At 41.0% G+C, this 23,664-nt stretch overlaps 1 protein-coding gene across 1 annotated transcript in view; it reads right to left on the bottom strand.

Moving 5' to 3' along the window:
- Positions 1 to 23,664, bottom strand: part of plpp4 (phospholipid phosphatase 4) — a 66,907-nt gene that overhangs the window by 23,901 nt on the left and 19,342 nt on the right. The window contains exon 2 of the mRNA XM_034152416.1: positions 1,896 to 2,004. Coding sequence (XP_034008307.1) covers positions 1,896 to 2,004 — 109 coding nt within the window. The remainder of the gene's footprint in view (positions 1 to 1,895; positions 2,005 to 23,664) is intronic.

Genomic DNA, 23,664 nt, shown 5'->3' with positions numbered 1-23,664 from the left:
GCATGCAAGCTTCTTAACTTCATTAAAGTGGAGCTATTATGCTCATTGTCAGGTTTTGTATTTGTATTGTGTGTCTCTACTGTAACATGTCTCCATGCTTTAATGTTCAAAATGCTCTTTATTTTTCTCATACTGCCTCATTCACCCTCTGTCTGAAACCAGATTAGCAGGCCGGCTCTGTTATGATTTGTCAACTTTTTTGAGATGCCCTGCCTCTTAACCTATCAAGTGCAATGTGTTGGCGCGCGAGCCAATAGAAGCGTGGGTGTTGCATAGTGATGTCATTATGTTATGGTAAAGTAAACAAAGATTCAAAGGAAAAAACCCAAGCATAAGCAGGGCATAATAGAGCCCCTTTAAGCGGAGTCAAGCTTTAAATCACTATCTACAGTTGATTGTACCTATTTTGTTACTTATTTATGTAGGAGAGAAACGTTTACATTTACAGAAGAGGATTACTTCTAGCTTGAAACGACTGATGTAGTGCTCAACACTTACTCTGCAGCTGTTTCTGTCCAAAATGAAAGATTGATGTGTGTGGGCGAGCATATGACAGATTGCAGAGCTACTCAGTCAAGAGCTGTCAGTTGGCAAAGAGGAGAGCCAAACAAGCGCTGGACAGGCCTGCCTTTGCCTGTTAAGTAGGTTTGATTGTTTGATTTAACAGTCTGATGTCCAACTGCACAGCATTCAAAACATCTGTCTTTCAGCCAAATGATTAAGTGAAACTGTTGCCTATTCATCTAAAGCTCTCAACCACATGCTAACCCTTGCTAGATCATGGCCTGAAGCCTGTGAAAGATGATTTGATTGTTGTTTAATCTGGCAAATTCTTTTTTTATTATACGAGCAAACGGGGAACAGAATGCAATCATTATCAGGACTCAATGTCTGTCCTTGAGCGCTAATGTGAAAACACATTCAGGTTTAAAAAACTTTAATCAGTCTGCCAATAGTTTCTAGACGTTCAAGTTTATCTAATTTGACCATGGAGGTGATTACATGGAGGCGTAATATAAGTGGTTGCAGGTTTTGCGCAACCACTAAGGAAATTCTTGTTATACTTCAGACATATGCTATATGCTCCCACCGCTTCCAATCTTCATGCTAAGCTACACTTAGTGCGTCACCATACTTTTTTTATAGAAATGACAGGGGTATGAATCTTTAGTATCAGATTCACAGCAAGGAAGCAAAAAAAATGTTCATCCAAATCGAACACCAATTTTCTCCCAAACGTTTCATGTCAGTTATGGTGTATGTTGGTGGCACATTTAGTTTATTATTCACAGGTTTAGGCACAGCTTTTTTTTTGGCATCGTATGTGTTGTCATATTTCACCATTATCACTCTTTGAAAATAGGACCATCTAGCGTCCGCCTTCCAAGTCTGTAAACAATGTATGACTCACAACAATATTGGAATGATTCCTGTGATGCTCAGTAAGCTGTCTTTCAACTGCATTGAAGCCAGGGATGAAGCCACTGAGAACTGTGTTGACAAAGGGAATGTGTTTTCCAAGAGATTTTTTTAGGTTCTTTTCTCAGTAATTAACAGCAGAATTCCAATTCATTTCGCGCAGCAGAAATTCATCTGAACCTTTTCTCGCCCACTTCTGTCCAAGTTGATTGTATATATATATATGTTGGAAGTGTTAATCGGCACAGCTCAGTAAAGCCCTTTTTGTATCTGTATAAACGAGATTCAGAGCCTGAACTCGAGAGCGGAAACAAGAGGCTTTGCAGCATTGATCATCCTAACAGAAGGATTTCTGCAGCGCAAAGATCACTAAGAATAAACCAGAGGATGCACGTCATGTAGACCAAAATGTTCGTATTTTTTTGGCAATCAAGTCTGGAACAGGAGGAATGCAAAATTGGACAGCAGGTACTTACGAACATGACCCTCTTGGGAATGTGGTCTGACTCAACGAGGGGATTCTTGTAGAGCCAAAGCTCCTCTGGTTGAATCACTCTCTCAAAGGGCTCCAGAAACTCTGTAAATCTGTAGCAGGGAACAAAAGTACACAGATCAGAAACTCGTTTTTTTTGGCATTTATGCTTTTACACAGAGCAGCATGCCATGTACCCTATTGAGATATCACGTTCTGATTATGTAGAGAGGAGGAATGTTTCTTCCCAAGGATAAACATATCTGAGGCTATGAAAGCATGGGGACTTCACCCGAGATCACCTCCACTGAAGAGCTCTGCTGTCTCACACTTCTACAGAGTGGATACAAATTAGCATGCTCCTGCTTCCTCCAGCCCCCCCCCAGCCACCCGGTGATCTGTCAGACACGACCTTGTTCGCCGTCATCTCAACAAAGTATTTTTCTCTCCGCTTTCTAAAACAATTCAATAGGCTGTTGGGTTGTGAGATTATGTACCTCCTAGGGCCATAGAGAGCTCTACATATTTGAAAGACTATAAGCAAAGCAGAAAAGGATTATTCAAACCAAAGTGTAGCTGGGATATTATTACAAGGGTTATAGAAGAAATATGAAGATTTATATACCTCACCAACCCTGTCTCCTACAAGATTTAGTTCAAATTCAACTTCATCTCAATTACCGTTTACGGGATACATTTTCTCTCTGTCATAGTTTTAAACATGCGGGGATGTGTTGCCAATTGAAAGAAAACATAACAAAAACGAACTTATTGGTTTAAGTTTAGGCAAGAAAAAGGCACCATGATAGACTTAAAATAAGTATGTTTGTTACGTAAATGGATTTTAGGATTTAAATTAAAATATGCTGGGGCTCTGAGGTAGATTGTTCATCTACCAATCGAAAGGTCGGTTGTTAGATTCCCAGGCCCAACATGTCAATGTGTTAAGCAAGAGACCTATCCTTAAGTCTCTTCCATGTCATGGCCAACGGTGTGTGAATGTGTTTGAATGTGAGTCTCCCTGAGCAGGTGTTATCTTCAATGGCTGCCTCTGCCTTTGTATGAATGTGTGTGTGGGAGAATGCTGACTTGTTCAAGTAAAAGCGCTTTGAGCAAAGACTGAGAAAGTGCTAGGTAAATGCAGTCCATTTACCATTTTCCCCTCCAGAACGCGGTACATTAATGAAAAAAACGTACAGCTTTGAATCAGTAATTCTATTCATTAAGAGTAATGGCACAGTTTAAATAGCAAGATCAATCTAAATACATATATGGTTAATATAGAGGGAGTAGAGTAATGGATAAACGGTTGAAATAGCTAAAAGTTACAGAGTTAAAAAGTAAGTGTTATGCTTTTGGGGTTTTCCCTTTCCTGTAGTGTGTTATTAGGTTTTTGTCCCACACATTCCCTCTCTGCCTTTAAGTTTGTTGAAGAATTATTGGGTCCAACAGTGCATTTGTCAGATATACTGCATCGCTTTATTGGAAATAGAGATTAAGTAGTTCTCTCCAAAACGGCATGCCCTTCAGCAAGGCATTTATCTCTCATCTGCTCCAGTAGAGCTGCTCAGTGGCTGGCGGCAGAAGTGTGAGGAAATGCTGGCTGCTGTGCATCTTCTCAGTGTGAATGTAACAGTGGAAATGAGAAGGATGCCTTTCACTAAAAGGCACATGCATCTTCTGCAAACCATTTTCTAGATAAAAATGGATTCCTGCAGAGCAAATTGTCTTATTCTTCCTCTCTTCAGGAAATCAATTATACATTTTTAATCTCTCTGAAAGACAAGCAGCTTATTAAGCAGTGTGGAAAGTCTATTTGTTGGTCTGATAACTGCGTGTCATTATGTTTTTGCGAGAGAACAGTAACCTAATCAGTACTTGCTCATTTTACACCTTGCTGAGCCCGTGTGCATGATTCACTTCAGCCGTATTACATTTTCTGCTATGTGGGGCACAACAATTAAAGTGCTAATGACACACAATATGCTTCCTGAATTACTCTCATTTTCCCAGCTTGTCCTTTTTTCAGACAGGGAATATTATTTTGGGCCCCAGGGATAAAAAAAAAAGAAAAAGGTAGAGATACAGTAGGGCTTTGGCAGCTAGCCATCCGCCCCCCACACCCCTCCAACTCTTCTGGACACACACAGTGTTCTCAAGTCATTACATACAGCAGCAGTTTAACTGTCACTCTGCGAGGCTTATCATGCATTCAACCCCTGATGTCTTAATGAGTTTGAGACACTCTGCCCCAAGGTAACTACAGAGATAAGATTCTTCGGCACAATATTTGCTCTCTCATTAAAATGTGGAAAGCTTGCACAAAACTTGCTGCTGTGGGGAAATGAACAGTTATATATTAAAAAAAGGGGCCATTGTATAAGGTATACCCAGACTACTTCACAAATCTGAAATCCAACCCTATTTTGAAATTATTTATATAATCTTGTTTTTTCTGAAATATGCGAAAATATCATTTTCTTTTGATAATTTCATGGTTGTTAAGGTTTCCTCTGGAACAGTCATTGTATATTGTGTCAAGGAACCTTGCAATCCTGGGTCTCCCATGGCAAATTAGTCTCAGGTGATGGTCCAGAAGAATGGTTTGAGAAAACACCTCATGGAAGTTAGAGGAAGAAGGAAGGTTACCCTGCCCAGAAGAAGCCTGGGTTCTCCTTTTGGAGCCAGGCCCAGAAGGAGAACCCATCAGCGAGCGTCTAGTGGCCGGGCTATGTGGAGGCTGGCCGGAGCACAGCCTGAAAAAGCCACATGGACAACACCTACACTTCATGGTCCCGTGGGCCCACCACCCAAGGGAGAGACCAATGCAGTCGGGTGCGCTGCCAGATGGGTTGCAATAGGGGTAGAGGGTCTCGACTGTCGATTGACCTGACCCTAGCAGCAGAAACTAGCTAGACGTGGAACTTCAACTTTCTGGGGAGGAAGGAGCTGGAAGAAGTGCTACCAGTTGGATCTGGTTGGGCTCACCTCAGCACACAGCGTCAGCTTTCTACAAGCGGTCAAAATTGTTTTCCTCCGGAGGGTGGCTGGCGCCGCGTTACGGCTGCGCCGCGGTTTTGTTCTGACCTCCTACAGCGTCAAACCCCACCGGGAGCATTTCAGAAGCGGAGCTTTTCAGAAGCGGAGCGTCTTGCGTGCCGGCTCGCAGTTTTTGTTAATTTGGTCATATTTCTTGGACAGGCTACTTTGTACAGACAAATGTAATAATACTTGTAATAGTCCAGTTATAAACGACATGAATCAAAGATGTGTTGCTGTATTTTAGTGGTAAAAAATGCATTCATCATAATTCTATATATATATATAATGTACACAGTGCCTGTAAACCGGAGGAGAACGCTGGCATTTCTCCTCCTACTTGAAAGACTACGGAGGGATAGGGTCTGCAAAATTAGTTTATTTTGGGGATTGACTGGATGCTCTGACCGTTCCACTTCCTGCCCGGCGCTATGCAACGCTGCGTCTCGCGTCCAAAATAGACCAGCCGCGTAGTTTTAGCGGAGCCCAGCGCCGAGACGCTTCTGGGACGCTTCTGGGACGCTTCTGGGACGCTTCTGGGACGCTTCTGGGACGCTTCTGGGACGTGGTGACGTGCCTTTGTGACGTGCAACAACATTAAAATGAACCTTTCTGTTGGTCGCTTGTTAGCAGACCCTTCATGCGATGGCAGAGCGAACAGGTACAGGCAGGGCCCGTAGTGATAGCCCTATACTGTAGTTTAAATCTACTACCCACAAATAAACATATGGACATGGATTACTATTTTTTAAAAATTGTACATTTATTTAGGAACCTGTCCATGTGATTTTAAGTGGGGGTGGACTTCAAATCCTCTAGGGGGGTCCGGGGGCATGCTCCCCCAGTAAGATTTTTTATTTTATTTTGGAGTTAAATGCATCATGCGGGCCACTTAACAGGCTAGGCCATCGGGAAACCCCCCGGTCCACCCGATGGCCAGTCCGGGACTGGGTACAGGAGGCGTAGAGCGAGGGGTCATTGTCCACAAGTTAATCGATTGCAGATGGCGTCGTGGTCGCGGACGAATACATTTTTATTTTTTTTTAAAACATAAGAAAAAAAAAAAAAAAATACAAACTAAATGGGTCGTGAACTATACTTGGGCGGCCGTTAATATACCTGGGCGGCCCGCCCAAGTATAGTCTGTGTGGGAAACCCTGACCTTGGAATCCTCCTTTCAGAGCAGGTTGATGTTGCCAGGGAAAAGGACGTTTCGGGTCCTCTGCAGGAACTGCTGCCACTGCAACCAAACTTCGAATAAGCAGTTGTAATTATAATTCATAACTGTTCATTTTTTTGTTATTCTTAGAAGGAAAGGAACACTTCAAATTTCACTTGAGGCACTCTATTTTCAAATATCTTTGTGTTCGCTGGGGATGATCACTTTCATAGGCTCAAAATGTAATTGAATTTCTTTTCTACATGTAATAATATTCCTCCTACATTTACAGAATTGAGTATCCAATCTTCTCCAACAAATCAAAACTGCCCTCAAAGGATTTCCCTTGGCTCAAGATTGTCTTGCCTCATTTTCTCTTTTCTAACCGTAAACTTTATTCAAAGAAAGACTCCAATATGTTTTAGGTGCACTTTAAGGACCCAAGGCTCCAAGTGTCAAACACAGTTAGAATTAATCAAGGCTTCATCCTCGAAGCATGTATTGAAGATCTTTGTGAAAATGAATTTTACTGCGCGCTTTATTTACAGGCTGGTGACTGAGGATGCCTTTTATTTGAGTGAGCAAGGACGATAAGAATTACAGTCACATTGTTGGAGCTAATGTCAGCGCTTGGAGGGGTAATGACAGTAACAGCATGTGCCTCGATTAATCTTGCTGGGAAATAATTGTTAGCATGGTTTAAAGAGAGAGACGGAGAGGTTGGAAAGTGCTGGTGGGCTGAAACTCAGAATTGGCAGATTTAGACAGACAAAATGTCATAACAACGTAAGTGTCATTTAGGGGCTAATTTCTCATTACATTTGCACATCTTTTCCATTTGATTTCAAAGCTTAAAAGCCTTTGAACACTTTCTGTAGATGACCGTGAGAGCAGGAGCTATAGAGAACAGACAAAAATAGGGAAACAAAGAAGTAGAGAGATCCAACCATGTTGAAAGTCTTTCCAAAGGGTATAAAGAAATGTACAAAAAAGCAGACGTTTCTTCTACAAAAGCTGACTCTCATCATTGTTCTAATGAGACCCAAGGCCCTCTGACACAATCTCTGGCCTGAATGGATGAGCTCTCTAAGTGCCCATAAACACAGGGCGCACCAAAAAGCCCTGAACTCAGCACCGCCTGCCAGCTGCCTGGGGAGCAACTCATTTTGTTATCTTCGATCAAACAAGACATCGCTGAGCAAAGGAACACATTATAGATACAACGTAGTGGGTCTGAGGGTGATTATGGAACGTTTGCAAGATAACTGCTAATGGCAAAACTCAAGATTTAGAGTTTTGGGAAGCTTCATTATTTTTTGAAGATGATTTAATTGTATGGAATATTCATGCTCAGTAGGCCATATCACATGCATTCTCATCAATTGTAATAAAGAGAATACTCAAACTTCTCTTCAGTCTGGGCTCGAAATATTTTCATCTTTACATCGAATCATTTATAACTTCTGAGGAAACTTTTGTCTTTTCCCTGTTTCCTCTTCATTAAAACTGAATTTATCTTCACCAATTCCTATCCAACTCTGCACAGCCATGGCCAAGGACACAAAACGAAATAGCTGAAACACATTTGAGATTTAGCACAAAGCAACACCCACAACACTAGGAGCAGCTCATTTGAACACTCTTAATTCTGTGAGCCAAATCTGTGACTATTGGGAATACACATCCTTTGCTGTGCCACCGTGACAGAAAGCAAAACAATTATTTATTTACACGTCGAAAATTCCTCCTTAATTAGTTAGAAACGCTGTGAATCAACGATGCATAAGAGTCGAAAAGCTTAGTTGGAATAACCTCAGGCATGCCCCCATTTTCATAGAAAGTTTGAAAGTAATCTAAACTCCAAGCAGAAGCTGTTTTTTGTTTATATTGATTTCATTATATCTCCTAGCAGGGGCTGACCAAACAGCGAGAGCTCGTATTAAGCTGCACTCACACAGAGAATGTATCTACAGGTGCAGGAGGCCAGAACCATGCAGAGAATAGAGTGCTGCAGGAAAGAGTCGTACAACCCAAAAATGATGTTTGAGTTGGAATAGATTGTTAGTTGTTAACACAAGCTGAAGACATTTATTTTGAAGCTTTTAACACTGTAAGAAATGCAGTTGCTAACACGTAGCTAAGTGACACTGCTAAACGTCATCACCGCGAACATTAGTCCGCCTTTAGCTTAGGTGGTGAGGTCCTCTGATGTTTGTTTGCTATTACACTATAATATTGTATTTATCTGTTAGTCCCAAGCTTTTATCCAAAGTGAATTCAACCATTGGCATGCCCACAGGAGCAATTTGGGGTTCAGTACATTGGAGGACACTTCGACCCATTTACTGCGGGAACTAGGGATTGCACCACTGAACCTCTGATTGGTAGATGACAACCCTGGGCCACGGTTGTTGTCAGCATTAAATTAGCTTTTTACTTATATAGCAAATGCATAAACACGCTATAAAAGCCATATAAATGGTGATCCTTTGTGAGGATTATCCTGCTGAACATAAAGTGTAAGTATCATAAAATGGTGTTCGCCACAGTTATTTTCTGCCATAATTAAAAATCCAATGGGCAAATCCCATTGGCTTCTTCACTCCCATGTCAGTCGACAGAAGTACGTCAAGGCTGTTGCCCTCCATTTTTCCATTCACATTTGATTGCGATTGCACTCTGAGGTGCACACTTTGAAATCTAGGAGGTAGGTGTTTTGTGAAGGTGCTGAGGAGAGAAAGGAATTCGAGCTGACCATCTGCCAGATCTGGGACATAATATGAAATGACTTCCCCCTCCACATCAGAGCTGGGCTATCATCACTGCCTTTCTCAATCTGATGGGGCCCACATTACTCTAGTCATTTAATCATATGGCATGGAGCTAAAAGAACAAAAGTGACTTATGAGATTTACAATCTATTAGATGAGAGGATGTGTGGAGCCCTGAGGGAAATTCCCACCCGTCTCTGTTCAGTGCATCCTCTGGTTCATTTACCACTGGTACATTCCCATTTCTTCACTTACACGCTACCCGATCCAACTGGATAATTAAGCCAGCTATTAAAGCTAAATGGACAGTGGTGAATGTTTGAGAGGTAGGGCGATGAAATGCTTTATATTTAAAAAGATAAAAAAATTAGTATTGGTTTAAATGTGAGGAGGGATTCAAGCAGAAATAGTAAAGGACATAAAGAGAGAGAATGATGGAGCAGACTGTTTTCTGGCTCTCTGATTCCTGGCTTAGTGTTTTCCCGGTGGTGGGTAGCAGCCTGTTTCTGTGGACAAATCAGCCCCATACTGCTTGGACGGCCACTCAACACATCCTAGCAGAGGCCTTTGGTTTTGGCTTTCAAGTTGTTCAGTAATTGATGTGCTTTTTCAAAGAGTATGTGTGTAGTCAGTTTAGCTGAGATTTATTTTCATCATCATCTATTTTTGAATCAGGGAAAAATACAAATGTCTGGTGTCAGATGTGCTATATAAATCTGATCATGACCTGATATATATTTAAAAGTTAAATGAAGGTCTTTGGTCTTTAGGGAACACACAAGCTCAAAAAAGAAGAAAGGACGAAGGCACACTACTGTCAAAGATTTAAAAGGCATTACCAGAAGGATCTTTCATTGTGAATTCCACAAAACACTGATAAAGATGGGTTACAACCCACACATGGCGACACAAACAAACAGAATGGCTGTTTGTGCAGCTATAGGCGTGGGTTCTAGCCATCTGATTAAAGGCTTTTTAGCTTTTTCAAGAAAAGTGACCTTTGAAGAAGAACCAGAGAACCAGGATTGCCATTAGGAGAAAAACTGAGAAGAATAACGTAATTAGTAAAAGGAGTTTTCTGAGATTTAGGTACATTTTTTGTTCTTGTTCTTCCTGAGAGCTAATCTCAAATTAGTTTGTTCAATTTAAGGCTAGCTAGTTTAAAAAAGGCACAGGGGGAACCAGACACTTTGATCCAAAGGCAACAATAAAGCTCACTAAGGAACATTTTTAATACAGTGGCGTGGTATTGATCTTCTTAACTAACAAGAAAGCATATAAGCATAATCCATGATCCCAAATAATCCGGTATTCCTTTAGATACAGTTTCTCCCATGTGCATTTTGGAAATCTCAGTAACAGAAAATGAACAGCTACGAATGTACCTGATGTGTGACAAATAAATCTTAACCAAGTATATTAGTTATATATAAATGGATACCTTTTCACAATGCCCTTCATCTTTTTCAGATTTGTGCATCCAAGAAAATATGCTGCCACAATGTTTTAAACAGCAAAAGAGATCATCTTAATGATTAGTGTATGCGAGTCCCAGTATGTGAGCAGTGGTTTATCTCATATCCACGGCTTACACTTTGAACGCTGCTGGGAGGAAAAAGTAGAGCACAGGTTTTCCTTAAACCTTCAGTTTCTTACTACACAAAATATATTTTTTAATCCTGCATTTGCTATTCAAGCAAAATTAAACTCCTCTGTCACGTCTGGCTTAAGATAAATACAACCGGGTGTCAGTGATTTAATAAAACGCTGCTGCTGTTGCAATTCGATTAGAGGTGGGTCGCAGTGGAGATAGAGGGGAGCCCACTGACAGACCGAGGTTACATCCTTGATTTAATTATGACGCTTTATTCTATTCATTATTTGACGCGTAGACCAAAGCCCACTGCTGCTACTTTGACAACTAATGTGTGCTTATGTGTAGAGAGCCTGGGGTTAACTGCGCCTTTTAGTAGAATCTACAGTGTTAATCATGCTAGCAACAATATGTTAGATTCACATTCATTCCACAAAAACAGGACATTTGAGGCAGCTTCTTTTGGTTTGAAGGCGGCCACCCTTCAGTGGAATATGTGGAAACAGAAGTCATTAAGCCTGGAGGTGAGGTTGTTTGGCTTGGTATGGCAATAGGTGTAAAGACCGACGTTTGGAGACAGAACTGAGACCTAAAGTGAGATATTTTGGGGCTGCTGCAGTATTGTTCCTCTAAGAATAAGCATATCACTTTTTTTTTTACAGCCTATAACAAAAAAAGATACAGATGAGTAAATTAAATTGTTAGCTATTAAAACAAGTCAAACACCTACCCTCATCATTTAATATCCTCATCTGAATTCCCCACACAGCAAACTGCCTATAATCATATTCGATTAGCATAAATACTGGGACGTGTTCATCCGGAAAACACAATATTTCCTGGAGGTTTCTTATGCTTCACTCTGCTCAGCAAGTCAGAATTCTGCGAGTGCAGTAAATGTCAACTCTTTCCTTTCTGTTTGTGTTAGTGTTTACAGTCAGGGCCTCTGTCGAACGTGTCAGGAATGCACAGTCACGGTGCTGTCACATGCAGGGGAGAGGGGAGAGGGGAGAGGGGAGAGGGGAGATGCTGAGTGACACTCGGATAGCTCCAGCCTCCCTGGAGTTATCCCTTCTCCAGTTGACTAAAGAAAACACCATCCTCCGCTTGTCAAGCACAAAATATGCTCCTGGCCAAAGAAACGTAGGGTCATTTTAATTTTAATGACCCATTCACACTGGATGATTCAAGACGGTTTGTTAAAGAGGCAAAAATATAATGAGAAAGCAAACGACGGCTGACTCGATCCGAGCCCCGGAGACACTTAGAAAAAGGTCAGGAGCACGATTTGGAGACAGGTATTAGGAAATGCAGTGGTGTGAAGCTGGCAGAACATGGCCACAGGGACACAGGGGGATTGGGGAATCAGGGAAGCATGGTGGTGGCGGAGAGATAAGTCTCTACCCCACAGCAGGGGAGAAAGCAGCCGATCCACCACACAGACATGATTTGCCAGCAGCCTTCGCAAATGCTCCACAGGTCCAAAGGCTTTATATTCATGGAGTTAAAGCATGACTTTATCGGCCCATTGGAGCCGGCTCATCAGATTTGGGAGAGCTTTCTGCATCTCTTTTGTAAAAGGAACTGTCACCCTCTGATGCTCCTATATAGTACTGTAGTGCGCAGGAGTTATTCTCTAATGAAGTGTTGTAGTTCAATTTTCTGGTGTAATGGATTCTCCTTTCGCATCTACATGAACTTGAACCATTCGTTTCCCATTTTTTTACACTATGACTGATGAAATCCATTAATATGATCAATGTTCATCATTTAACTTTCTGACAAAAAAGAACTATTGCCTTAGAGTGGAAATATCAAGGATCTAATTTAAAAATAAATGTCTGTTAGTCATTATCTATCCACAAAGGAAGTAACACACTATTCATTGAATCTATGGCCCAGTTAAAGTATTGCAATATTTTTTATATTTGCAATTTTATAAACTGGGTGTCTGTGGCGTCATTCCAAGAAACAAATTCTGTTTACAGATTTTCAATGTTTACATAAAACATTTGGAAGTATGCACAAGCTTCTGCACAATTATTTAGTTTTCAATCAATTTCAAATGAAACTCCTTTTACTATGAATTGAAGTGTCAGTAGGAAAGTGGTTTCCACAGCATATGCCTTGTGTTTTGGGAACGTTTCTATCGAAGCTACCAATTATTGGGAAATTGGATTCCCATTCTATTCGAGTGATTGAAAAGGGGCTCCTCTAGAAGGAAGGCGAAGTTTGACAAACTGGCAGCAATTCTTGATTTCTGTCATTGATGTTTATTTCGACACTCGGGTAGAGCAGAGTGTTGCCCACCCATCATACTGTATACATAAAACCACCTTACGGTCACATGACCCTTCCAAAATGATTAGTTATATTATTGATTATTCCTTAAAAAAACTTAAAACTATATGAGTGTTCCTTCTATTAAAGAGAAGATTATTTCGTTTATTTCAGCTATACTTACCTCAGTGCCCTGCTGCAATCTTTATACAGGGTTCATACACTTTTTCCCCAATGATTTTCAATGACTTTTCCATGACCTTTACCTAATTTTCCATGACCAAAAAATTACTCTTTCTCAGCGGTACCACTGAAAATGGTTTATTTTAACATGGAACAGGAAAATAAGGTCTGCATATGAAACATGTTGTGCCTATCTAAATCAAATCAAATAATAGGCTTACTAGCTTCTACAGGCTAAAGCAACTAAAATCTCTCACCAGCAAAATACCTCGTCAGTTAAATGCCATTTTACGTTTCATTACTATACAGTATTTATTATCATTATAGTATTACTATTTTGGCGATTAAATAAAATATAAATTATATTTGATGCAGTTAAATTTCCATGACTTTTCCAAAACTTTGGGAAAAATATTGTTTTCCATAACTTTTCCAGGGCCTGGAATTAGCATTTTGAATTTCCATGACTTTTCCAGGTTTTTACGGACCGTAAGAACCCTGTTTATATAATCCACAGTTTCTGAAGGGTGAATACACATGGAAGTTATGTATTTATCAGTTTACCACGAAATGCTTAAAACTACAGGTCAGATCTGAGTTTCACTGCATTCCCTTGCTTTGACATTGATGATCAAAACATAAAACAGGCAAGCGCGCTGAAAAACGGAATAACTGCTGTCTCTGTTGTTGCCTCAAAGGTTAAGGAATATGTCTCAGAGCAAGCACCTCGTGTTTCAAGTCTCAGCACTTGGGCGAGAGTGGGTTGGTGCTTTTGCAACGGTTTTATTAAGTTAGGCATGAGGGTAACTGTGTTTGGAGTATCAGAGATAAAGACAGAGGAAGGGACGAGGAATAACACACAGACAGCCTGATCACTCACGCTGGCAGTGATGTTGGACACAGATATGCGACCGGGACACAAGCCTGACATTTATCACAGTTGACATGCTTGTTTTTTATCCGAACAAATGTCAAAGTTGACAGCAGCGGGGGAGAGGTTTCAGCCTTGTGCTTTTATTTTTCTTTGAAGCCAGGGTTAACGTATATTCTTTCATCAACAGCATCTGCAGAGTGCTGAAGCTGGTCATTAGCAGCATCAGGAGCCAGAGTGCACTAATAGATACCCACGGACACAAAAACATACACACAACCATTTAAGCATCACAGTCTGCTCTTCTTTTACTAACAAACATGAACAAAAAACACAAACAGATAGTGATGTAATGCTTGTATGGATCTATATTCACTTAAAAAATATATGTTGACACAACCATATGACACATCTCTTCATGAGTCACACTCAATTTCTTGCCACTTAGAAAAGTATCATTGCTACGACTACAAATATTGTGTATTCCATGTTATTTTTGTTGTGTGTTGTCAATCATTTTTATCTGGGATGAGTATTTGGCAGGAAATGACACTTTGTCAACTTGATTTGTTTTTTTGAGAAGACTGATGTTATTTTAGAAACCTTAAGGGATTTGTTTGTTTCACCTGCAAGAAAATGTAATGACTTCCTTTTTTTGTTTTTCTTTAAGCCACATGACCAAATACAAATACTCCCATTGCACATGACAATAACATACAAGGATGTAGGGATAAATCCCAGTTAAAGCCTTTAACACTGCAGGTGTTTACTTTACTCTGGCTGGGTGAAGCCCTGTGGGGTTTGTAGCCCCCTTTTAATTGCCTCTTATGTCAATCACATGACGCAGAATATTGTCTCCTAGTGGAAAAACATGTGCTGGAAATGATTGATGGCTAAATAGAAAAAAGGATTGACCTTATATCCTTGGCTTTCAACGATCTGGTGGAAATCAGTTTAGGGCTTTTGAAATTGCGAGGGGGTTGCAGAATGGATGCAGAGAGAGGAAATTAGATAAAGACGCGCGTGGTCAAAGACACAGCATGCCAGTTTTCTAGAAACAATTACAATTAAGTTATCGTACCTTAGCTCGCTGATTTGGTCTTTTATCAATAAAGTCAGCAGTGATTGCAGCACACCGCACACAGAGGCAGGTGAGGTAACCCTTAGCGCCTGATTGCCCCAATTTGAACCAACACTTTATCGAAACTCCTTCTCAGAGTCCTTAGTCCGTCAAATCTTAACATACATTAAACACATATTTTAAAGGGGGAAATATCATGCCCATATGTTGGCTTTAATTGTTATTTTCTTTTAGATATTTGTGCGTCCTGGGAGTGCCTTTATTGATAGACGCAGGATTGAAAGGGGGGGGGGGTTGATAGTTCAGCGAGCCGGAGTCGAACCCGCCTTCTGGGCATCCAACTGCCTCTATTTTGGGTTTGAACAAATAACACTTCATTTATCTCATGCTGATGCTGCCTGTCTGAACACACCTACATTCACCCTTTGTCTGGAACACTCTGTTACAGCACCTGTCAGCCCCCGATTAAAAAGACCAAACTGGCATGAAAAATGTGGCAAAATGTTGCAAAGATGATACTCAAGCCATGTCTTGAAATACTCAATTGGGAGGGGCGTACCCAAATGTATGTGCACAAGCACGGACAAGCATGTTTTGATAAAAAGATTAGAGAGTTAAGACCTGAAAGCGATATTATTATCAGCTCAAATAAACTGCAGTTGGAAATCAGAAAAAGACGCTCCTCACTAGCCCAGAACCTGCTTGAGAATCAGAATCAGTTTGACTTTTTCACAAGTATCAAATAACCAAGGGCTATGCAAATCTGTGTAACTCTTCAATCTGGAACTTTTTAGTTCAACTTTTTCTATAGTATAGCGTCTAGTGTATATCTTAAAGGCCATGTACACCCACATAGGTTATTCAGATATTCTTTCTGAGTAGACCTCGGCTCAGGTTGCAGGGGCAGAACTACCCAGAAGTAACATTAGGTCACTGAACTTCAAGCACTAATAAGGACGATAAACAACAAGCCAACCAACAGAGAGGGAGCTGTCAATCACACCTCCCTGTACACAAGCACAGTGTTAAGGAGTGCTTGAATCAAACATAATAAATAAAAGTGTGAGGCTTAACTTGGGTCTGCATGGCAGTAACAGTATGTCACTGCTGTCTTACTTGGTCTAAAAGCTGCATTAATAAAACATTAAAATCAACTGTAAGGTTCCGGTGACGTCATCGCCCTGAATGGCAGCCTAAGATAGCAGCTCCTCCAAAGTAATAGTTAATTAACCCCGTAAGGTCGTCAAATAAAACAAACTCTGAGAATAAGCGACTTGGCAGTGGGGCAATAATGGGAAGAAGGGATGGAACCAATAAAAAAGCCGATGGACAACCTGGAATTGAAGAAAAAACGGATAACGGCTCACCTACGCAGGTACAAGATGGTGAAGTTAGCGCTAGCTCATTGGGCTTAGCCAAAGTTTTGGAGGAGATACGGGACTTTCGAAAGGACACGAAACAACAACTAAGCGATATTAAGGCTGAGCTTACCAACGTTAATACAAAAATAGCTGAGGCAGAGACACGAATTGAAAAGATGGAAGACCGTGTTCAAAACGTGGAGCAGGTGCTAGCTAAGATGATGAAAGTGCTGACTCAGCAAGAAAGCAAACTACTCGACCAAGAAGGGAGATCTAGACAGGAGAATATAAGGATATATAATGTCCCCGAAGGTGAGGAGGGAACGTATATGGTGGACTTTGTGGAAAAATTACTACGGGACACCCTTGACCTCCCCCCGTTACCGAGCTCCACATCGAGAGGGCGCACCGGTCGCTCGTCCCAAAGCCCCCCGGGGAACCAGGAGACAAACCAGCCAGGGCCTGGGGAAAGAAACAGGTGTTTTTAAATGGAAGAATGATATACTTTGATCAAGACTATCCCCCTGCAGTCCTGCAGAAGCGAAAGGATTACTCCGAAGCAAAACGGGTGTTAAAGCAGAACAAGATCCGCTTCCAGACTCCGTTCCCCGCCAAGCTGCGAGTATACTATGAGGATGGGACGCGGCTGTACCAGACGGTGGACGAGGCTACAACGGACATGAATAAAAGAGGTCTGCCCGTCAGAGTGACCAAGTCCAAGGAGAGACTGGCTGAGCAACTGGCCCGCTATGCCTGGAAGGTGGTCGGAGGATCTGAACCACAGGGGGCAGAGGATGCGCGAGAGCAGGGCATCAGAGAGAAACTACGGATCTTCAGGAGGGAGCCCTCGCCCCCCTCAGAGGAGATGTGACGTCTGGATAACTTGGAAAACGTCGGTGAGCGGATCTAGATTTAAAATGAACAGGTACTTTATATTTTGTTTGCTATTTTCATCACCTTCCCCCCTCCAAATGGGAATACACACGGGAGGAATACACGGTGTAATGGATGGAGACTGTTATCTTCATGGAGACTGTTATCTTCATGGAGACTGCAACGGGGGCCCTCAACCCACAGGCGAGAGAGGCTTTCCCCCATGGCTAAATGTTCTCTCTAGCCCAGGCAAGGGTCATCCACGGGAGACCCCTACCTTGGAATCACATCTTTGTTATGTTACATGTTTTGTTGTTCTTTATTGTTCAGGGAGTAGATCTGTTATTCTTTTCTTCGTTAGATTTGAAACACAGAAAGTAAGAGACAAATGGCTAACGACAAAGTAAAATTCATCTCCTTTAATGTGAATGGGCTGTTGAATCCGATTAAACGCAGTAACATTTTAACTAAAATGAAAAAAGAACAACCCCATATAGTGTACCTACAAGAAACCCATCTAAACGATAAAGAACATGAAAAACTTAAAAGAATGGGTTTTACTAATGTATTTTTCTCCTCATACAAATCAGGACACAGAAGAGGAGTTGCTATTCTCATCTCAAGCAAGCTAAACTTTGAGAAAGTCTTTGAAATGAAAGATAAGGAGGGCAGGTTTGTTTTAATAAGGGGTAACATAGATGGAAATCAAATTACTCTGTTGAATGTTTACGCACCTCCTGAAAGTGATTTTCATTTCTTCCAGAAAATTGTTGATGTCATTATAATGGAAACTACAGGTATTCTAATTTGCGGGGGGGACTTAAATGTGCACTTACAACCTGAATTAGACTGTTATAGGAAGAAAACTAATGGTACAAAATCTCTACATAAGAAAGTTAACAAACTCTTTGAAGATGTTGGTCTGATATATGGCGGGACCTATTTCCTAACAGAAGAGACTATACTCATTATTCCGCCCCTCACTCTTCATACACGAGAATAGATTATTTCATAACATTTGGTAAAGATAAAGATAAAATAAACACGTGTGGAATTGGATCAATAGATTTAAGTGACCATGCACCCATATATCTGACAGTTGATCTGGACCTAAGACCAAAGAATAATCAATGGAAACTAAATTCAAGTTTACTCAATGATCCCATATGTTAAAGAACAAATTAAGAAGGAGATCGGCCTTTACTTGGAGTTCAATGATAATGGAGAGGTTTCCCCTCCCATTTTGTGGGATGCTTTAAAGGCTGTTCTTAGAAGGAAAATGATAGCACTGTCCTCATACAAGAAAAAAAAGAGGAATAAAGAGGATTTACAAAATAAATTGAAGGAACTAGAAAGAAAACACAACATTAGACAGACTCAGGATGCATTGGAGGAGATTAAGAAAATAACTTAAGGAACGAAATTAACAATTTGGCTACACAAGAAATTGAGAAAGAACTAATGTTTCTTAAACAGAGGTACTATGAAAGCGGGACTAAATCTATGAAAGTACTGGCATGGAAACTGAAAAAAAAGATAGCAGAGAATACAATCCACAAAATCAGGGATCCAAGAACCAAAATAATAAAAACTAAATTAAGTGATATCCAGGAAGCTTTTAAAGCATTCTACAAAAAAATTGTACTCTGGAGTTCCAGGGGGCAGCCTTACTCAAATTGACACTTTCTTAAGCTCTATAGATCTGCCGACCCTAAATGAAGAACAAAATAAAATGATGACTGTTGACATAACTGAAGGTGAATTAAAAATTGCAATAAGTAAACTCAAACAAAGCAAGTCACCAGGATCAGATGGCTATACGGCAGAATGGTATAAGGAATTTAAGGGCGAGTTAACACCGATTATACTCTCAACACTCAATTGGGTCTTAAAAAAGGCTCAAACACCACCCAGCTGGAATGAAGCGATAATATCTGCAATACCAAAAGAAGGAAAGGATAAAATGGAGTGTGGATCATTCAGACCAATATCTGTTCTTAATGTGGATTACAGGCTTTTTACTTCCATCATGGCCAGACGTTTAGAACAATTCCTGCCTAAATTGATACACAATGACCAGACAGGTTTTATTCGACAACGTCAAACACAAGACAACATACGAAGGACACTACATGTCATAGACCACATTCAAAGAAGCAATGGTGATAAGCATGGATGCTGAAAAGGCTTTTGACTCGGTAAATTGGGATTTTCTCTATCGAGTTCTACATAGATTTGGTATACATGACACAATTATTAAAACTGTACAGGCATTATACAACAAGCCCACTGCTAGAATGAAAGTTAATGGATATTTGTCAAATAGCATTACCCTCGAAAGAGGCTCGAGACAAGACTGTGCATGGTCACCGCTACTCTTCGCACTATACTTGGAACCATTGACTCAATACATAAGACAAAATGAAGAGATTAGATGAATCTCTAATCTCTTCATTAGAATTTGAGGATGGACACAAAACACAGTGGCTGTTTACCTTAAAGGTCTCCTATCATGCAAAATGCACTTTTTGATGTCTTTTATACATAAATATGTGTCCCTGGAGTGTAAGGGAACTCACGCAGCATCAGAAAATAAAACCCTCTCTCTTTTCCTCCGTACCCAAATCTCTAAAAACGGGGGTATAACGGAGCTGATCCAGATTTGCGTCCGATATGACGTAATATCAGAAATGTGAGCTGGCTTTACACCCACGGCCCTATCAGAAACGTTGCTATCAGAAACAATGCACAACGTGTTTTGGACGTAATATGGTCTTTGTTTACATTAGCAAGCATCGCTAACACTCAGAGCTAACGCTGTACTGGAGAGTGTATGTGTAAAAAAGCATTTGAGCTCCATACTGTTTCAGAAATAATCCTTGATGTGGATTTGAACATAATATGGCGTTTAATCACGGCAGCATTTAGCTGAGAATCTCTCGGTAGAATTATCCTGCGTTTTTTTTTTTTAAAGTTACAGACCCAGAATCAGCACTTCTCTAACAGGGCAGAAATAGATGGGTATGAGGCATGGCTAGAATCGGTGATGTGTTTGGTATTTTGAGCAAAATACTTCATAGACATGTTTTTTATATATCTGAGAGCTATAATATATGCCTAAAAATAGTATAATAGGAGACCTTTAAAGTTATAAAAGTTTACGAGACATGTCTCAACTTCTCTCCTACAGTGGGCTATGACCCTGTGTGTGATTCACCTCGCTGTGGCTAAAAAGAACCTGTCACTCTGCAGCGCATCGTCTGAAGGAAACCACAGAGTACACATCAAGGAAAGAGACTGATCTGACAGCAAAACCCAGGGGCCTAAGAGGGACAAAAACACACATACACTCACACACACACACACACATATAGAAGAGGGGCTTTTTGTTATGAGACTTAGGCCTAGGGACCGCTGCATGTATGAGTGTGTTGGAGAAAGACTCTTTCATCTCCTCAGCCCCTCTTCTGTCTTTGTACACATAAGAATATATATATATAATCTGAATATATATATATAATCTGAGAATAACAGTAATGGAGCAGATCTAAGAAAATACCTGAGCAAAGGAGAAACAGAGGGAGGAAGTGACAAAGAGAGAAGGTGAGTGAGATGGAGAAGGGATATGAATAAAAATATCACAATGGGAAGAAGTGTTAGAAGAGTACGGGGATCTTTCTCTCACCCCTGAAAGGAAGTGTCACTTCCAACACTCCGTCCACACCTCTGAGGTTGACAGGCTCCCTCAGCGCAGCCTCCACCTGCTGAGCACCAGCCGGGGTTCAAATATTTCATCATCTACAATACTAATAGGGAGATTTTCAACATTGTCTTGGAGTTGGTTAAGTGTTATCTACATCTTCTTAATCGTTTCAGATAAGATTTTCATTTTTAACATCAAGAATCTGCACTTGCCTAGGGTTATTAAAGTGGCATTTAACAGAACACCTCACAGCAGTAAGACATTCTTCCAAAGGATCAGCAGTGTAAAATATAACTAGCAGTTAAATTCCAGCATATGATGTTCCAGCTGAAAATGTCAATTAGGAAATGCCTACCAGCATAAGCACAATCCTCACTGTGACTGCGGTCTTAATGACTGGATTTCCTTCATTGAATGCCCCCCTGTAAACACGGTAGCTTCTTATTAATTTTCTTAATTTCACTTTGTAATGAGAGCTGAGAATTCAGTCAGATTGGGGATGGAGGCTGCAACAAAATGTGAGAAACTATTCATCCTTTGTGTCACTAATGACCACACCATTAAGTTGAGAAAACGAGCTGTGATTACTGTTAAAACTGAGAGCATACTGGATGAGACACTAAAATGTTCAGATAGAATATTATAAACTCTGTGCTATAATGTCTGCTTTGATTTATTTCATCTTGACCTGAATCTGTCTATTGACCAAACGTGTTGTTTTCTCTGAGAATATACACTTTGTTAAGATACACCCAGGTAAACAAATGCGGTCTACATCAGCTGTACCAATAATAGGGTTATGTACTATGAACTAAGTGTAGTTGCAACAAGGCATGCCATGGTGATAGTAGTTTTTTTTTTCTTCTGTTTCATGCCTCGCTATACTTCTACTGCACTACAGTACATTTCTGAAGGATAAGTTGTACTTTTTACTTCATAAAATGTATTTAATAAACATAGTAACAAGTGATTTTGCATTTTCAAATAAAAAAACAACTTATAGTTATCACTTGAGTTCCAAATAAGCAATATATAAATGTGTTATGCACCAACTGCAACATATAAGTGATGTTATTCACTCAATGATTTAATAAATGATTCTGCATTGGGACATTTGGGAATTCAAAGGTATTTTGAAGAAATCTCTGTTTGTCTTTATTTGGTGGCATTTTTGGCTACAAACTATTACTGTAGCTATATTTCTTTTGCACATTTCCCAACCACAGCGGTCAGTTTTGCAAATGGGATGCTTTCATTACTTGGCCACAGCCTAAGGCCACGTTTACACGGAGACGAAAATGAAAACTAACCGATGTCGATATCAAAAAAGTCTTCCGTCCACACGGAATCGGCTCAAGAAACGTGTCCGTCCACATGAGACCGCTCGACCCGCTGGAGACGCTGTAGTACATATGCCGGGCCTGTAAGTGGCGCTGTACTTCCGCCACAAAATACACCGAAAGCAGCGAAGAAGACCCCCCGAGCATGGTTGCCATGGTTGCCCTTCTGTTTATTCTCCGCGGTGGATTTAGCAACATGTAGTTCATGTAGTTCTCCATGTCCACTTGTTGCTGATGGTTGTGGTAGAGGAGCCGTAGATTTTGCACTAACATCTGTAGCATGGTCAGTAGCGTCTGGAGCACGAAAGCAACCCTGTGATCCGCCATTGTTGTTGTTGTTGGCGAAACACATCAGCAATGACACGGGTGACGCGGGGGTGAGCAGCAGAGGTGGGGAGAGGCGGGGCTATGGCGTCATCGTTATCAGGAAATTATCGTTTGTACACTTCCAAGATGGCAGCACGTTGATTTGTTTCTGTCTCTGTTAGTGTTTGTCTCATTCTCGTTGTTTTTTTGGCATTAACTACCTCTTGTGCATACTGACATTTTATCATTTTTATTTAGCTTTTTAGACCCGTTTTTAAATTGGTCTGCCGACGTTTTAAAAGCTTTTAAAAGTTTTTGGGCTGTTTTGCGTCGTTTTGTGCCGGTGCCTCGCTGGCTGGATTGTTTGCTCTCTGCCTGAGCTGTCGCTCTTTCGGACTCTGGATTGCTGTCTGTCCTGCCGTGCTGTCGGGGGCTGGTCGACCTGAGCTGCTGATCGACCTGAGCTGCTGGGACCTGAGCTGCGGATCCTGAATTGGGTGTGTTGCAGCACAATGTTGCCTAAAGCTACCCTTGTGTTTGCTTTTTTCCTGGGATTAATTGTCAGCCCGCATGTCGGCAAAACTGACGGATTGCCTCCCAGCGATGCCTCTGTTCACTTTGGACATTCGGATGGTGGAACCTCTGGAGCGCTGACTCCATCGGATAGTTTTTACCAAAAGCTGACGTTTCATGGCACGAAATGCGCTCTCCCGTATGCCCTTTTGACTCTGGACTCGCTAATATCGAAGGATCGGAGCAGCCCCACCCCTCTGAGGAGTGACGCGTCCAGAGCCCATGTGAAAAAATCATCTTCCAGACTGTTAATATTGTTACTGCTATTACTCTCTGGTAACGTTAACATTAACCCTGGTCCTGAGTGTTTCTCTGCTTCCTTGCATCATTTGCCAACTCCGAATGAGTTTAGCTGTAGGCAAGGATTGGGTTTTCTGCATGTTAATGCTAGAAGCCTAGTGACCAAATTAGATGTTTTCAAGACCTGGTTTTTAGTTGCTAAGCCTGATATTGTTGTAGTTTCTGAAACCTGGTTAAAACCGTCTGTCACTGACACTGTTATTCACATTGATGGCTATAATGTATTCAGAGCGGATCGTAAGGGCAGAGCTGGTGGTGTTGCAATATACACTGCTGAGAAACTACAGTGCTCTGTCCTTCACTCAATTTCAATTCCAAGGCAATTTGAGTTGCTAGCTG

The sequence above is a fragment of the Trematomus bernacchii genome, unplaced genomic scaffold (assembly GCF_902827165.1).
Source record: "Trematomus bernacchii unplaced genomic scaffold, fTreBer1.1, whole genome shotgun sequence".
Lineage (NCBI taxonomy): Eukaryota > Metazoa > Chordata > Actinopteri > Perciformes > Nototheniidae > Trematomus > Trematomus bernacchii.
Note: the sequence above shows the minus strand (reverse complement) of the source record. Positions and strands in the feature narration are given on the sequence as shown.